General features: G+C 42.0%; 1 protein-coding gene across 1 annotated transcript; it reads left to right on the top strand.

Annotated features, from left to right (window-relative positions):
- The first annotated feature begins 3,146 nt into the window (after window positions 1–3,146).
- LOC124776101 (protein CFAP276) lies at window positions 3,147–18,207 on the top strand. Its single transcript, XM_047250943.1, has 2 exons — window positions 3,147–3,270; window positions 17,825–18,207. Exons 1-2 carry the CDS (start codon window positions 3,147–3,149, stop codon window positions 18,205–18,207), a joined length of 507 nt encoding a protein of 168 aa, XP_047106899.1.
- Window positions 18,208–18,689: the final 482 nt, after the last annotated feature.

Below are 18,689 nucleotides of genomic sequence, written 5' to 3'. Positions count from 1 at the left end.
CTGATAGATTTACTGTCGCGGATTCGTGCTACGTACTCATATTCTGGAATAGGCAAATGAAAGTGTGCACTGTCATGCATGTAATACACTCATGCTCATAAATTAATAATAATGCTGATATATGGAGAAACAACGCTCTGGTGGGCGGTTTGTGGGTTTAAATAACCTCGGGGTATGACCAAGCGGTGCATCTGACCTCCGGTCGTTGCTCGGTGGCGCTGGCAGCAGTCCACATACGCAGAGGTGTTGGTGCATGTCAGAGTACGGTGCAGCGAGTAAGTGTGTAGACGTTTTCAGACGTGCTATCGGTGACTGTTTTGAAAATGTCTCAAAGAACACATACTGATGACGTTATGAGGAGTAGAATACTAGGGCGACTGGAGGCTGATCAGACACAACAGGTCGTAGCACGGGCCCTCCGTATACCACAAAGTGTGATCTCAAGATTATAGCAACGATTCCAGCAGACAGGAAACATGTCCAGGAATACAGTGCTGGACGTTCACAGTGTACACCACCACAAGAAGACAAACATCTCACCATCAGTGGCCGTAGACGGCCACCGAGTACTGCAGGTAGCCTTTCTCAGGACCTTACTGCAGCCACTGGAACAGTTGTCTCCAGACACACAGTCTACAGACGACTGAACAGGCATGGTTTATTCGCCTGCAGACCTGCAAGGTGCATTCCACTGGAGAGGCCGTAAAGCCTGGTGTCGAGAACCGAGTACGTGGTCATTGGAACAGTGGTCCCAGGTTACGTTCACGGACGAGTCCAGGTATAGTCTGAACAGTGATTCTCGCCGGTTTTTCATCTGGCGTGAACCAGGAACCAGATACCAACCCCCTAATGTACTTGAAAGGGACCTGCGTGGATGTAGTATTTTGATGGTGTGGAGTGTGATTATGATTGGTGCACGTACACCCCTGCATGTCTTTGACTGAGGAACTGTAAGAGGGTAGGTGTATCGGGACGTCATTTTGCACCAGTATGTTCACCTTTTCATGGGTGCTGTGGGTCCCACCTTCCTACTGATGGATGATAATGCACGGCGCCACCGAGCTGCCATCGTCGAGGATTTCCTTGAAACAGAAGACGTCAGGTGAATGGAGTGGCCTTCCTGTTCTACAAACCTAAACCCCATCGAGCATGTCTGGGATGCTTCAAACCCCTACGAGACTTCAGGAGCTCCGACAGGCACTGGTGCAAGAATGGGAGGCTATACCCCAGCTGCTGCTCGACCACCTGATCCAGAGTATACCAACCCATTGTGCGGCCTGTGTACGTGTGTATGGTGATCATATACGGTATTGTTGTCGGGGTGCATGCACAGGAAACAGGGGCGTTTTGTAGCACATGTGTTTTGGGAAGGTTTTCTCGACTTATCACCAATACTGTGGACTTACAGATCTGTGTCGCATGTGTTCCCTATGTGTCTATGCAATTAGCGCCAGTTTTGTGTAGTGCCACGTTGTGTGGCACCACATTCTGCATTTCTAATTTATGGGCGTGAGTGTACGAGGGCATTTTGACAAATAAAGACACAATGGCTCGCAGTCCTTAAATAAAGCATTTATTTAGAAAACTTCAGTTACATCTTATTAATTGGAATATTTGTTATTTTTCGACATAATCACCCCTGTTATTCAAACATTTGTTAAGTCAGTGCACAAGCTTTTGTCTCCCACAGTCATAGAAGGTTGCTGCGTGTTGTCAGAACCACATTTCAACTTCATCTTTGATCTCTTCATCGTCGTAAATTGATTTTCCAGCAAGATGTGACTTCAAGTAACGGAAGACATGGAAGTTGGTGGGCGCAAGGTCCGGGCTGTATGGCGGGTGGTCCAATACATCCCATTTGAATTGTTTGAGTAGTGCTTTGGTTACGAGCGCTGTGTGAGGCCGAGCGTTGTCATGAAGCAAGCGGACTCCCCTTGTCAACATTCCCTTGCGTTTGTTTTGAATTGCCCTTCAAAGACGTTCCAAAGTATGGCAATATGCAGCAGCATTAATTGTCGTTCCAGGAGGCATAAATTCCAACAGAAGAATGCCTTGTCTGTCCCAAAAAACAGAAGCTGTGATTTTCTTCGCTGAAATCGACGTTGGCTTTTGGTGAATTCGAATGGCGCCATTGCATTGCTTGTTGCTTGGATTCAGGTGCATGGTGATAAACCCACGTCTCGTCACCTGCCACAATGTGATCAAGGAACTCACCACCTGCTTCAGCATAGCGTGTGAGGAAGTCGAGTGCAAAGCCCATCCTTTTCTTTTTGTGTTCCTCAGTTAACAGTTTTGGAATCCAGCGTGGACACAATTTCCTGTACCCTAACTTGACAGTCACAACGTCATAAAGAGTTGTCGTTGACATGTCCGGTATGATCTGGAGCAATTCTTTCAACGTGAGACGTCTATTCGCACGAATTGCTTCCTCCGTTCTCTGAAGAAGCGCATCAGAAATCACAGATGGCCGACCTGTTCTTTGTTCGTCATGAACATCGGCCCTACCTTACACCATTTCGTTACATTTTGTCGATTCATAATGTTCCCATAGACAGAAACAATTTCTTTCTGCATATCCACTGCTCGCTGACCTTTTTATGAAGAAAACGTATGACAGAGCGCACTTCGCATTTGGCGGGATTCTGAACCGGCGCAGCCATTTTAAACACGACCTGCTCCAACCAGAAGCAACGTTCAACTGCCGAACGACCGCGAGGAGAAAGCTAACGTTTCAAGGTTAACACCAGTGTTGCCAACTTGCTCGCCAAAACTCTTCTGTTCCTCTGGCGTACGGTGTATCTTTACTTTCCGAAATACCCTCGTACATCAGTACCGTTTCACCACAGGGAAATCCATCCAGACAGCCGATTAGCTTGCACATGACTGCACTTGTACATACTTTGTATCATGGAAACCATTGCTTTCCGGGTCTATGTTTATTAGCATTATTTGCTTCTTTCATTGTTGTCTACTCCCTTTTGTTTGTACCTATAATACTCAAACCTCTGTTTAGGATAAAGTGACTTATAGCTTACATAAAGTAGGGGACTACAATTTTTGCCCAGTGAGGTTATCGTGTTTCGAGAACAGTTTCCTGGCAGGAAAGTGACTAATGCATCGTGTTGTGTTGTGCAGACGTAGAGGCGATGGCGAAGTGGCCGTCGCGCGAGGTGCGTAACCGGCGCGTGCTGCCGCACATGGGCGCCGAGGGCGTGTGGGTGCCGGAGCCGCCCCGCAGGGTCCACCCGGACTCGTTGCCCACCATCCCAGGTGAGGCGCGTTCACCTACAAGTCTCACACAGTGTCAGCCAAGTGAACGGATGTGCTGCTAATACGCCACTGTAGACACTATGTAATACATTGTCGTTTATAAGTTTAAAGCTGATAGATAATGTATAGATCACATTACCACTGTACGACAGATTTTGGAAAAATTTAGAGAAAAATTAGTTTTCATAGATTTAGAAAAGGCATACGTGAATGTTTGTCCTCCTTGTAGACATCTTGTTTATTTATTTATTTATTGTTCCGTGGGACCAAATTAAGGAGAAGTCTCCATGGTCACGGAACGAGTCAATACATGAATTTATAACACGATAGTAGAAACAGATAAAATGAAATACAAGAAACGTATTCAGGCGACAATTCGTAAGTTTAAATAAAGAAAATCAACAATGTAACACTGGAACTTGCTTAATTTTTCAGCTCTTCCAGGAGCTCCTCGACAGAATAGAAGGAGTGAGCCATGAGGAAACTCTTCAGTTTGGACTTAAAAGGGTTTGGGCTACTGCTAAGATTTTTGAGTTCTTGTGGTAGCTTATTGAAAATGGGCGCAGCAGAATAGTGTACTCCACGTTGTTATACCGGGTGATCAAAAAGTCAGTATAAATTTGAAAACTGAATAAATCACGGAATAATGTAGATAGAGAGGTACAAATTGACACACATGCTTCGAATGACATAGGGTTTTATTAGAACAAAAAAAAAAAATACAAAAGTTCAAAAAATGTCCGACAGATGGCGCTTCATCTGATCAGAATAGCAATAATTAGCGTAACAAAGTAAGACAAAGGAAAGATGATGTTCTTTACAGGAAATGCTCAATATGTCCTCCATCATTCCTCGACAATGGCTGTAGTCGAGTAATAATGTTGTGAACAGCACTGTAAAGCATGTCCGGAGTTATGGTGAGGCATTGGCGTCGGATGTTGTCTTTCAGCATTCCTAGAGATGTCGGTCGATCACGATACACTTGCGACTTCAGGTAACCCCAAAGCCAATAATCGTACGGACTGAAGTTTGGGGACCTGGGAGGCCAAGCATGACGAAAGTGGCGGCTGAACACACGATCATCACCAAACGACGCGCGCAAGAGATCTTTCACCCGTCTAGCAATATGGGGTGGTTCTAATAAAACCCCATATCATTCCAAGCATGTGTGTCAATTTTTACCTCTCTATCTGCATTATTCCGTGGTTCATTAAGTTTTCAAATTTATACTGACTTTTTGATCACCCAGTACGTACCATAGATAACAAAATTTTGTACATGGCTGCACGTTCAGAGACTGTGAATAGTTACAATTGAAAGAAAAACAGCCCTCGGTCACTATTTTTAACAAATTTACCTGGTTTCAACACTGCTAAGAGTCTCTTCCTCAGAATTTAAATCAAACAATGTTCTACATTCTATAACATGGTCACAGAATTATGACTGAAAACGTACGATAGGGTATAAGTACGGAATCATCGTGAACGACTGGCAGTGCTAATGTGTCAGTTATAAAATAATAAATATACCAAAAGGGCATTAGTCACAAAGATATTTAAGATAAAGAAAACTGTGATGGCGAGCCACTAAGGGCTGCTCGTTACTTACGCGGTTACAGATTGCAAACGGACTGGGGTGCCCGCGTTAACAAATGCGGCCAGGTGAACATGGCACTGCAACGAGCGCGCCATCTAGTAGCCGTACATACAATTAGTCTACTTCACATTGAAATATGGGCAGAAATGATTATATAAATAAATGGTATTCGGTACATAATAGACAGCACTGTTTGTCTGATAGAAGTATACAACATAACATTTTGTCTACATCAAAGCTTATAACAGTAAGATATTCTATGCGTTCCCCCTTAGAAAATTCTGGTGTCTACAAAATAGTCTGCGATACTTGCTCCTCTTACTCTATAGGACAAACAGGACGTGCCTTCACTACCAGATATAAAGAACACTTGCTACGAAAAAATGGCACTAGCCCCCAAAATTCGTCTTTTGCCGACCATCTTCTAATTGCAGGTCATTCACCTAAAGCCATCTGCGATAGCAACATTTTGCACACCGAAAAGAAAGGGCGTAGGCTAGAAATTCTAGAAGATTTAGAGATTTTCAAGCATTTTGCTAGAAATGATAGCCTCATCCTTAACGAACAGCTACAGCTACGTAACAAAAATTTTTTCGACGGTATAAAGTCGATATCTGACTTAGGGTCTCCTTGTGCAGGTTGCCGAAATGTTCTTTTCCTTATAAGGTAGTCCTATGTTTTTCAATTATCAAACGTTTCTTGGCTGCATTTCACGTCAATATTGCTTTCTACACGTTGTCATTCAGTCCTATCTACGTTTTCATAATGATGTTTTCATGTTTTATCTTACTGTTATAAGCTTTAATGAAGACAAAATGTTATGCTGTATGATACTATCAAACAAACATTGCTTTCCATTATGTACTAAACACTGTTTATTTATAATCATTTCTGCCCATATTTCAATGTGAAGTAGACTAATTGCATCTACGGCTACCAGATGGCGCGCTCGTTGCAGTGCCATGTTCACCTGGCCACATTTGTTAACGCGGGTACCTCAGTCCGTTTGCAATCTGTAACCGCGTAAGTAACGAGCAGCCCTTAGTGGCTCGCCATCACAGTTTTCTTTATCTTAAATATCTTTGTGACTAATGCCCTTTTGGCATATTTATTATTTTATAAATGACATATAAGTACTGCCAGTCTTTCACGATGATTCCGTACTTACACCCTATCATACGTTTTTAGTCATAATTCTGTGACCATGTTATAGAATATAGACCATTATTTGATTTAAATTCTGAGGAAGACACTCTTAGCAGTGTTGAAGCCAAGTAAATTCGTTAAAAATAGTGACCGAGGGCTGTTTTTCTTTCAATTGTACCATAAATAACCTTCGTTTCTGCATAGCTCTGGGAAGCGCAGTTAAGTAACTCATCCATAATTCGTACCAGAAATTACCGTTGTAATACTTTATATGCTCTTCTCTGAATGACTGGACAAGATATATTCAAACATACAATCAATGCAGAAGCTTTTTGTGATAATCATTTCTTCTCAACAACGATCTGGGTAACAGCTGCGTGTGTTTCAACAACAACAGATACCCAATAATCCGGAGAGCCTGACTTTACCTTTTTTGTTCTCGCTGTACTTTCGATCAGCTCCTTTTCGCATTTGCTACCTGGTAACAGTCTGTATTAGCTCCTCTCACCTCGCACGCAGTTTCAACAACCAAAGATTACTTTTAGTTTAGGTACTTGCTCCGAAATTTATTTCAAAATTAATTCTTTCTCCTCCACTCACACTCCAATCACCTATAGCTACAGCTGAAAAAGGCTACTTTCGTTTAATTATCGGCAGCAACCACCATGTTAACTGCAACATGTGCCAACAGTTTTTCTTTTTCACGGACACTATACACCTTCCAACACTTACAAAACATTTGTGGAATTCTGATCATATGTAAATTTCATAGACAGGGACTCAAAATGGTTCAAATGGCTCTGAGCACTATGGGACTCAACTGCTGTGGTCATCAGTCCCCTAGAACTTAGAACTACTTAAACCTAACTAACCTAAGGACATCACACACATCCATGCCCGAGGCAGGATTCGAACCTGCGACCGTAGCAGTCGCACGGTCCCGGACTGCGCGCCTAGAACCGCGAGACCACCACGGCCGGCTAGACAAGGACTGAAGCAATGCAATACATCGATCTTTACATAGCCAGAGCTCAACATGAACTGAATTTTTGTTCTTTACGGCGTGCAATACAATATACTACATTTTGTTCTTACAAGTACCCTTTGTTTTTGGTTTTAAAACTGATTCGGCAAGTGCAATACGATTGTCGGTCTCTTCTCCCTTCGGCTGCTGGGCGAATGTTGCCTGCAACGCCAGGTGGTTGCGATACTGCCCAGACAAGCGAAGACTGCCGTCCACAATGTGTCAATTGTCGCACCATTCATGAAACAGAAAAATCACGAAACAAACTTTTTAGGGTTCCATGCCCCAACCTGCGAAAAACGGAACCATTATAGGTTCGCTTTGTTGTCCATATGTTTTTCCTGACTGCTAAGAATCCTTTTTCTCAGGAACAGGCGAACGTATCAAGTTCAAATTTATGCCATATTAAGGTCTATGATCCCTTGGAGGTGTAAACAATTTAAGCTTCTAAGTCACATATTTTGATACTCGAAATCTGACGCATCAAAGCCTATAGCGTGCTTTCCGTTGACCTAGATTTATGACATTTGGCAAAAAGCAAGGTTTAACAGTACAATTAAAGCAAAAATTTAAAACTTGTTAAATTGTTATCATTTTACATAAAAATATCTTTTGCCATTTCAAAATACATTGCATTCATCACCTGTCAAAAGCATAGCAGACAAATATTACTGCATGCAAACATAAAATGTATATTGTAGTCACGTTATAGTTAGTAGATTAAAAATGTTTTATCAGATCATCTCACTCTTCATAGGCAAACTCAAATCCCCAGTTAGCTTCTTTTCGTGCGTCCAGGCTAGTCTGAGGAACTACTGTAGAAATTTTGATACGGTCTTGGAATTCCGTTAATATTTTCGATTTCCAGGATCCATGAACTATATATATATTCAGGAGTTCTGGGAACGGGGGTGATGCAAAATTTTTTTGATGTGTGTATATATATATATATATATATATATATATATATATATATATATATATATATATATTCCAGGATCCATGAAATATATATATATATATATATATATATATATATATATATATATATATATATAGTTCATGGATCCTGGAAATCGAAAATATTAACGGAATTCCAATTGTACGTCAAACAATCCACAAAACTATTGAAGACGTTGAAATGACAACATCTGCCGCCGACAAGAAAAAGAATACTATCAAATCTGTCGCTGCACACTCTCTACTAGATCGTCCCGCTGTCTTCTGTGGATGCAGAGTGAACTTCAGTATTGATCTGAATGATACATTTTCGCATGGGAATGGTTGGTTAACAGTCGCTATTGTACGAGGTGGTACAGGCGTACCCAATGTATCAGGACTGGAAAGCTTCGTCGATCGCGACGTCATAGCCTATCGAACATATCACGTGACTGAATTTGCAAATAAAGACTTCGGAAAATCATGTTATATGTCACCTTCACCTTTCTCCTTGTGTACCCGTAACAGACGTAGATATCTGTTAATGAAACTGTATTTATTTGGGTTAAGGGTAAAGGTACTTGTGAATATGTTAAATTTGTTGTATATATATATAGTTCATGGATCCTGGAATATATATATATATATATATACACACACATCAACAAAATTTAGCATCACCCCCGTTCCCAGAACTCCTGAACATAACCGTTGACTGTGGATATTGCATCACAGACACAGTCCCTTACACTGTTCAGAGATGTCACTATACCCGCCAAAAGATGTAAACAACCATGCATGAGAAGCGCCTATTAGACGGAGGGGGTCCGACAGCCGAGCAGTTCCAGTCATTCCGTCAGGAAGGAGGTACACGGCTCGTGTTGTCTGTAGTTCAACCATACCTATACCGTCAATACCGCGGTTCGATCGCCTCCGCATTGTTACTTTGTGCCAGGAAGGGCTCTCAACAAGGGAAGTGTCCAGGAGTCTCGGAGTGAATCAAAGCCATGTCGTTCGGACATGGAGGAGAGATAGAGAAACAGAAAGTGTCGATGACGGGCCTCGCTCAGGCCGCCCAAGGGCTACTACTGCACTGGATGACCGCTACCTGCGGATTATGGCTCGGAGGAACCCTGACAGCAACGCCACCATGTTGAATAATGCTTTTCGTGCAGCCACAGGACGTCGTGTTACGACTCAAACTGCTGCATGATGCGCAACTTCACTCCAGATGTCCATGGCGAGGACCATCTTTGCAACCACGACAGCATGCAGCGTCGTACAGATGGACCCATCAACATGCCGAATAGAGCGGTTAGGATTGGCATCACTGTCTCTTCACTGATGAGTGTCGCATATGCCTTCAACCAGACAATCGTCGGAGACGTGTTTGGAGGCAGTCCGATCAGCCTGAACGCCTTAGACACACTGTCCGGCGAGTGCAGCAAGGTGGAGGTTTCTGCTGTTTTTGGGTGACATTATGCGCGGCCGAGTACGCCGAAGGTGGTCATGGAAGATGTCGGAACGGCTGTACGATGCGTGAATTCCATCCTCCGACCGATACTGCAACCACGTCGGCAGCATGTTGGCGAGGCATTCGTCTTTAAGGACAAGTCGCACCCTCATCGTGGACGTCTTGTGAATGACTTCCTTCACGATAACGACATCGCTCGACTCGAGTGACTAGCATGTTCTCCAGACATGTCTGGGATAGAATGAAAAGGGCTGTTTACGGACGACGTGACCCACCAACCACTCTGAGTGATACGCGCCGAATCGCCGATGAGTAGTTGCATAACGTAGACCAGCAGTGCCTTGATGAACTTGTAGGTAATATGTCACGACGAAAACAGGCATGCGTCAGTGAAAGAGGACGTACTACTAGGTATTAGATGTACCGGTGTGTACAGCAATCTGGACCACCACCTCTGAAGGTATCGCTGAATGGTGGTACAACATGTAATGTGTGGTTTTCATGAGCAATAAAAAGCGCGGAAATGATGTTTATGTTAATCTCTATTCCACTTTTCTGTACAGGTTCCGAAACTCTCAGAACCGAGATGACGCAAATCTTTATTTGATATATATATATCTCTCTTCACCAGTGGCTTCCCATCCTCCAGCAAATATCCAAGTGTAAAAATCTCAACATTGTTCACAAGGAGAAAACGGCAAGTGCCATAGCCCCATTGGCCAGAAACTTAGCTCACTGGTAGAAGAGCCAAAATAAGCAAACACGTGACTCGGCTTACCAGTAGATACTCGACCGTTTCTGGCGAAATGACGATCAAAGTTTGCAAGGTTCTGTAAGAGCCTTTTAAAGAGGAAAACTTTTGTCTGAAATATTTGCATAGTCGCTAACGTCACAGCTTCATAGTTCCGCAATGAGTGTTTATTTTTGTTTTTCATTTATTTACGCATGTTGTAGAAGATTATACCACGAATTTATTCCAGTTCATACTGAAATAATGTTGTCTGGTGAATGAATTTAGAGAAAAGAAGAGAAAAGCAATAAATGAATGACAAAATTGTTTGAAATTGTTTTCGGTGATTCATAAGAAATTGCAAGTGCCAGAGTTCGATAAACTGATCCGTTACGCATGAATTGCCACGAAATTATTGCCAATCTTCAGCAGTATTAACGTTTCTTTTGCGAATGAGCTTCACACAGAGAAATGATCCTGAAGGAAACCTGCCTTCGCGGCGATGCTTATGGGATTCGGAATTTCTATGTTTGGAATGTTTCTCTTATCGGTATTATACAAGGTAACGCACCAATCTTCCTGTAGAATAGGCGTAAGAATGAACTGTAAGAATTAATGTAATAATTGATCTCTTCTCTTCCTTCAGCGTTTGTCCCACGTGCCTGCGGGGTCCGCTACATGGGTCCGTTGTCTCCATTTCGCTCTATCACGGGTAGCATCTGGGTGGATATTCACGTATTTAAGATCTTTATGAATTGTATCAGCCCAACGTTGCTTAGGGCGTCCTTTGGTTCTACTGACGACGACTTCAAGTGTGTAACCCGCCTTGGAAATAATCACCAGCCCGTAAAACATGCCGAAACCATCGAAGAGGACTCTCACGCTTGTCTTGGATCAGTGCAACACCAAACTGTTTCCTAATGCTGTCATTAGAAACGTGATCTAACTTAGTGAAGCCAGCTGTCCACCTTAGCATCTTCGTTTCCATTACACCTAGGCGGCGTTCTGTCTCAACTGTAGTCGGCCAGCACTCAAATGGCTGTGAGCACTATGGGACTTAACATCTATGGTCATCGGTCCCCTAGAACTTAGAACTACTTAAACCTAACTAACCTGAGGACATCACACAACACCCAGTCATCACGAGGCTGAGAAAATCCCTGACCCCGCCGGGAATCGAACCCGGGAACCCGGGCGTGGGAAGTGAGAACGCTACCGCACGACCACGAGCTGCGGACGGCCAGCACTCACAACCATACAAATCGACTGATCGGATGACAGTGCGACAGATTTTTGATTTTAAATTATCTTTAATCCTGCGGTCGCAAGTGACTCCGGATGTTGTTCGCCACTTCATCCAGGCTGCCTGAGTTCTGCTGTTGACCTCTTCGGCGAGTTGGCCGTCAACTGTGATCGTGGAAGGTACCTCAACTTACTCACACGAGTCAGATCTTCACCATTAATCGTGATGGTTCCCATGTCATGTCTGTCTGATGTCATGTACTCGGTTTTCTTCAAATTAAGGCGCAAACCGTGTTGCGCCAACCGGTCACTCCATTCTTGAGTTAGGCTCTGCAGATCAAGCTTGTTTTCTGCTGCCAGCATCACGTCGTCAGCATGATAGGGTCCATGGTAATGGCCGGTGCAGGTCAGTTGTCACGGTGTTCGTTACGGGAATGATCAGAAGTGGTGATAATGCAGAACATTGATGGACGCCGACTGTGATGGGGAAGTGCTTGGATAGTCCTGAGGTTGTACGGTCATAACTTCTCGGATGTGCGTAAAGTAACTGCACCCAGTTAATAAGCTGCTCCGGCACGTCATGCTGTCGATGTGCTAGCCAGATGAGACTGTGTGGCACCAGACCACAGGCCTTTTCGAGATCCAGGAATGCTGGATGCACCAGCTTGGCTTTCTGATGACGTTTCTCGACTAAGTGTAATAACTCTGTTGAGATCTTCTTGAAGTAGCTGCGCCATCCTTCTCTGGCCTCCTTCCAGTCAACTAGCACATTACTGGTCTCATCAACGACTCCGTAGAACTGATGAACATCATCTGAATTGCGATGTGTTGCTTCAGCGAGTCGATATAAGTCCCGCTCTCCTTCACGTGTGTCAAGTTTTGCGTATGGGTCAGCATAACGTGAGTTTTTGGTTGCCGCTATAGGCTGTTTTGCATCTCTAACAATTGATATAAGAATGAAATGTAAGAATATGACAATTTTAAAAAAAGATTAAAACTTTTGGCAAAAAATATTGGTCTAGTAACCTTCTATAGACATGGTCAGATATATCATAGAAAAGTGATAAAATAAAGTAAATAATAACACTAACTGGGTTTCGAACGTGGGACGCGAAACTAGGAGGTCGCGACGCTAGCTACTGTGCCACAATTTTTTCAGCTGATATCAGCGTGCGTTTTCTCGGAAACAGTCGAGTATATAGGGATATGCCGAGACTCGTATTCGGTTGATTCCTCTTCCACTGAGCGAAGTTTCTGGGAAATCAGGTTATGGCACCTGCCGTGTTTCGCGCTCCACTATTTTTCTGTGCACTGGTTTACTTTGGTTAATTGTACGTTGCGAACAAATATAATGAATTATATAATGTTATTGGGAGAATATCTTTATATCTATATTACTGACTGATGAATATATGTAAATGCAGCTTGCCGCTAACTTGGTGTGATGTTTTGTCTGTACAGAGGTGTATCTGTCGCCTTTATTACCCCTTCACTCTCACACATAAATCGGTACAATAAAGTTAGGGCCTCCTGTTTTATCTTTAGGCTGATCCGTGATAAGACAGGCAAACAATTATACTAATGGAGGATTCTGAGTATTTTCTCGAATTTCATTCGCTCTCTCTCTCTCTCTCTCTTATCTATGTACAGTTTTAAATATAATACTTCATTTACGTGAAATCAGCCCAATAGAATCTCTGGTGGAGCCCTTCGTCTTAATATTCAGCGGCTGACTTGCTGGAAAAGATCTTTACATTTGTTATTATTGTTAAGCGCTGCATTCAGTTGGGAAAATCGATCATTTGAACAATTCGTTCATTTTACGACAGATTTAGAATTTCAGATGTGGACGAAGCCTTTTTGGACGATTTTATAAAAACTCGGTGACTGCCGGCTCTCTTCGTCACAGCTGAAACTTCCCCACTAATTACAGGGCCAAGGCGATCGTCAATGATTCAGACAAAGAACTCATTCGTCATTCACTCTAGAATAAAAGGGTCACAAACCTTATTTCTGAGGAAAATTGTATATTCAATCCATCTCCATTACATGTTCCGTTTTCTGTTGATTCCAAGTCTTACTTAATTTGCGTTTACAGTCTTTCTCTCTCTTCAAATAACCCGCTAGTGGCACAAACGTTAATAGCTCGCTTTAGCGAGAAGAAAAGCAAATGTGTCTCTTTTAGAAGCCCGTCAATCTTCCAACAGATATTTCCGAAGCTGTCCTTCTTACCCGTCTATAATAACCATGGAGAATACATATATATATCTCTGTTATTCCAAAGAATAAACGTACTAGAAAAATACCTTGGCGTCGAAGAGCTGTCGGCGCATATATTACTAGAAAATCCCATCAGATACTTTTCAAAAGTGAATAAATGTGGATGATTTGATTGACCATTATTAATTATTGCGTGGTAGAGGGTAATTTTCCGTGGGGAGATTACACAAATGAGATTAATTATTATAATACTGGAACTGGCTTCTTATTAAATGAAAAGTTTTGTTACTGCAACTCAGTAGAATGCACAACATATGCATCTCTGCTACAACTATTGCAAAAATGTTTTGAAATTATTTCTGTTATCAAAAATAATGAAGTTACCTTATGAAATGCTTAAAGAATCTCAAACCTTGCAGTGGATTTTTTGTCATCATTAATTATTAATCAGTGCCACGGCTAACACTAGAGCATGAGACTATCATTATTAAACAGAAAATGATTTTTCCATAACTTTTACCAGTACAGAATTTTTTCATAGCAAGGTTTCCTTTTGAAACATGAAAGTATTTTAACTTTGACACTGTTAAAGTTTACAATATTAGCAGCCTGTGTCGGCCTGTGAAACACAACTTAAAATCTGCTGCTTTGTACTCCGATTTCGAACTTCTGTAAGAAATAATTATAAATTCACTTTTTACCTGACCGCTTATTGCGGTATGATTGCCCTTATCATCAGATTTGAATCCGCCGCGGCGGCGGCTCGCTCTGCACCGCGGGCACTACCTAAAAAGATGAAAATGTCTTAAATAAGTGGGTAAAATACCACACGAATTCTCATTAAATAACTATATTTAAAACTCGAATAATAAGAAGTTCACATATCTTTCATTATAATGGCGCACAGCTTACAGTGTTGACAAATGAAAGCTACTTATGCGTTAGACATAGCGTCACAGGTTCCTTCTCTCTACGTGACTCCAAGAAGACGACAGCGAAATTATTATTCTTACACTACTATTTATACAATGGCCGATTGTCATGAAATCTTTGAGTTTTTCTTTATTAATTGTTTTCTGTGGCGGTTTCAGAACTCGCCGACACAGATATTATTTCACAAATCCACTACTGAATCCTTTACAAATACAAAATGTAACATAATTGTCACTATTCTTACAACTTTAAACATAGCTGTGTGCAGCAACCGTGAAAATATTTTTTTGTAGTACAGACAGCCCACTGGTTGCAATGGATTTTATAGTCGAATTGACCATGCTTTCGACTCCTAAACTAAGGGAGTCTTCATCAGAATTTACATTACCTAAATAAGGGGGATACAAAGATAGTCATTAATAAGAAAAATAGAGGACAGTAATAATTAATATTCGTATATACATATGTACTTACATACGTAAAACGTTGAGCATTGCAGCTCTCGTTACACAATTTTAACACCAAAAAGGCCACGTCACATAATAAAACATCCTACGTAAAAGTTTTACTGTCATTTCTAGTTAAAAATTAAAGATTGCCGCAAAGGGCTGCTTGTGTATACTGAAACAGGTGGCATCAGACAGTCCAGACCTTGCAAAATTTTTACACGATAAATTAAAAAACTTATGCGTTTTTCAGAACAATTATTCTGTCCCTAATAGTCAAATTCTTGTTCAAAAAATTAAAGACTTGCATTGTGATCTAGATACAAAAATATTTTCACTTGAAATTAAAAACCTTAATACGAACGTACCTGTGAGGGAAACGCTGAATATAGTAGAAAATAATTGACGTTTCTTCAAAAAAGAAATCTCTGTTGAGCAAGTTACCGATTTCATAAATTTCATTCAAATTGTAGTGAAATATAATTATTTCGAATTTAACGGACAACTGTATCAGCAACCTGATGGTCTAGCTATGAATAACCCACTAGCTGGTGTCCTTGCAGACATCTCCATTAACTCCTTAGGAGAAAAAGTTTTTAAAAATTTCTCAGCTGCAGACTTAGGCATCCTTTCATATTCCCGATACGTCGATGACATTTTGATTCTTTACAAAGGACCTATTAACGGCATAGACAATATAGTTAAGATCTTCAATGAACTTCACGAGAAAATCAGTTTTACAGTTGAACTAGAAAATGAACACCGTCAGTTAAACTATCTGGATTTAACTTTAACTTTAATCGACAATAAAATTTCTTTCAACATTTACCGAAGAGAAACTTGCACAGATCAAATCGTACCAGCTAGTTCTACACACCCACAAACTCACAAAAAAGCCTTTTTTCATTCCTCCATACACAGAGCTGTTTCTACGCCCTTATCTGTTGAAAACCTCAATGCTGAGATAAATTTGATTAAAACTATCGCAGTCAATAATGGATACGAACCCACTATAGTAGATGATACCTTCAAGCAGAAAACTAACAACAGAGTTACCACTCTCGGTTTCTCCAATACCGAACAGCAAGAAAAGAAATATTTTTGCATTCCGTTTTTAGGGCCCATCTCTTACAGAATCCAACGCCTCCTTAAAAACAGATATAAGTGCAATGTTACATTCTCCACTAATAATGACCTGAAAACTAATCTCCTTCATAATTTAAAATGAGTATGTTCCCCTTTGTTACATTCAGGAGTCTATAAAATCATTTGCGACACATGCCCTTCATATTATAAAGGACAAACAGGGCGAGCTTTTTCAGTCAGATATAAAGAGCATCTATTGGGGAAACAAGGCACTAACATTCATAATTCTTCTTTCGCTGATCATTTGCTGATCAGAGGCCAGAAACCTAGGAAATTAATGAAATTAATATTCTGCACAAAGTGAAAAAAGGTCGTAGACTTGATGTTCTTCAGGAAATGGAAATATTCAAACACTCCTCTCTCAGTGATAACCTTATTCTTAATGAACAGTTGCAGTTGCGTAACAAGAATTTTTACTTACTTTACTGAAGGATTCTTAAAAGATATTTTCATCTATGTCAATTTTTCCTCGTGTTTTTTCTGAAATGTTGTTTTCCTCCCCATACTCTTATTGCAGTTTAATCAGTTACTGTACTTTACTGTAACAAATTACTGAGAAAAAAATTATAATTTCTTACTGCTTTTAAATTATAATATGTCTTCACACTATAACATGTTTAAAAGTTGTAGACACATCTACTATACTGGTTAGACACTGGACTCGCATTCGGGAGGACGACGGTTCAATCCCGCGTCCGGCCATCCTGATTTAGGTTTTCCATGATTTCCCTAAATCACTCCAGGCAAATGCCGGGATGGTTCCTCTGAAAGGGCACGGCCGACTTCCTTCCCAATCCTTCCCTAATTCGATGAGACCGATGACCACGCTGTCTGGTCTCCTTCCCCAAACCAACCAACCAACCAACCAACCAACATCTACTATACAAACTGCTGTAACCTTTCCATCACGTACAGCAGGTGTTACCAATTTTCATCACTAGATGGCGTGACACTTCATGTTCACATCGTAGTACAGCCGGCGCACGCGGCACCCAGTCTGATGCCACCTGTTTCAGTATACACAAGCAGCCCTTAGCGGCAATCTTTAATTTTTAACTAGAAATGGCAGTAAAACTTTTACGTAGGATGTTTCATTAGGTGACGTGGCCTTTTTGGTGTTAAAATTGTATAACGAGAGCTGCAATGCTCAATGTTTTACGTATGTAAGTACATCTTTATGTACGAATATTAATTATTACTGTCCTGTATTTTTCTTATTAATGACTAACTTTGTATCCACCTTATTTAGCTAATATAAATTCTGATGAAGACTCCCTTGGTTTTGGAGTCGAAAGCATGGTCAATTCGACTATAAAATCCATTGCAACCAGTGGGCTATCTGAAGTACAAAAAAAAGTCACTATTCTTTTATTATTCAGAGTCCACAGTCGTAATCAGTATATATATATATATATATATATATATATATATATATATATATATATATATATATATATATAAAATTGTAATTGCATAGCTATAATGCCTGTTTTACCAGGAAACGTTATACGTGTTCTTTTCATAAGTGTGTGGCTTTCCATTATCTAGGCCCGAGCGCCACAATGCCCTAGTGTTAATTAGAGCCTTACGATACCCGCCCGTAACGCAGCCAGCTAGTACAGTATCGTACAGTACAGTACAGTATCCCGGCGTTGCAGAGGCGGTGGGCGCGCGGCTGACGGCGCACCAGACGCTGAGCAGCGTGCGGCAGATGCGCCGCTTCCGGCAGATCGGCGTGCCGCGCGACTCGCTGGACCTGGCGCTCAGCGCCAACTACGACCACGCGCGCGAGCTCTTCCCCGAGAAGTGCGACGTGCTGCTGCAGCCCGAGACGCTGGGCGTCGCGACGTGGCGCAAGGACCGCAACGTGCGCCTCGAGCTGGTGCCGCAGCCGCCGTTCCGCGGCCACCCGCTCAACCACGGCGGCGTGGCGCAGCGGCCCAACCCGCACAGCAAGCGCGGCGGCTCCTTCAACCCGCACCACCCCAAGTCCAAGGACGGCTACACGCGCACGCCCTTCGGCTCCTTCTACGCCCACTGAGCGTGGGCGGGCGGCGCGCCGCTCCCCCCACACCTTGTTGTACCAAATCCACCGTCTGCCGCAATACACGCCTCTCTGTTCCGTCTTCATTCCTCTACACCAGTTGCCTAGTCGATTGTTCCGTAATATGTGGTTACTTTGGCCCAACTATTACCTGTATTTTTATATGTGGCAAGAAAGCAAAGTATAGTGGCACTTTTTAGTACTGTGTTGTGAAAGATTTTTCCGTCAGTTAAAAAAATAAAACAAAATAGATCACGCCTGTTGCTGTGGTACCATAAGAAATGTGGGACAGTGTTACCCGCACTCAGGGATACTCGACCGACTTCATCATTTTTTTCAAGTAAAAGTGGTAGTGTAATGTTGCGACAACACACTCACTCCATTTTCAGGCCTCGAGTGGCCTACCGGGACCATCCGACCGCCGTGTCATCCTCAGTGGAGGATGAGGATAGGAGTGGCGTGAGGCAGCACACCGCTCT

This window comes from Schistocerca piceifrons, chromosome 2 (genome assembly GCF_021461385.2).
Source record: "Schistocerca piceifrons isolate TAMUIC-IGC-003096 chromosome 2, iqSchPice1.1, whole genome shotgun sequence".
NCBI classification, from domain to species: Eukaryota; Metazoa; Arthropoda; class Insecta; order Orthoptera; family Acrididae; genus Schistocerca; species Schistocerca piceifrons.
The sequence above is the reverse complement of the archived record's forward strand: the minus strand, read 5'-3'. Positions and strand labels throughout refer to the sequence as shown.

Coding starts and splice junctions, on each gene's coding strand:
- LOC124776101 (XM_047250943.1), top strand. CDS start 3,147: ATGGCGAAGTGGCCGTCGCGCGAGGTGCGTAACCGGCGCGTGCTGCCG. Junction 3,271..17,824: donor CTCGTTGCCCACCATCCCAG/GTGAGGCGCGTT, acceptor CCGGCGTTGCAG/AGGCGGTGGGCGCGCGGCTG.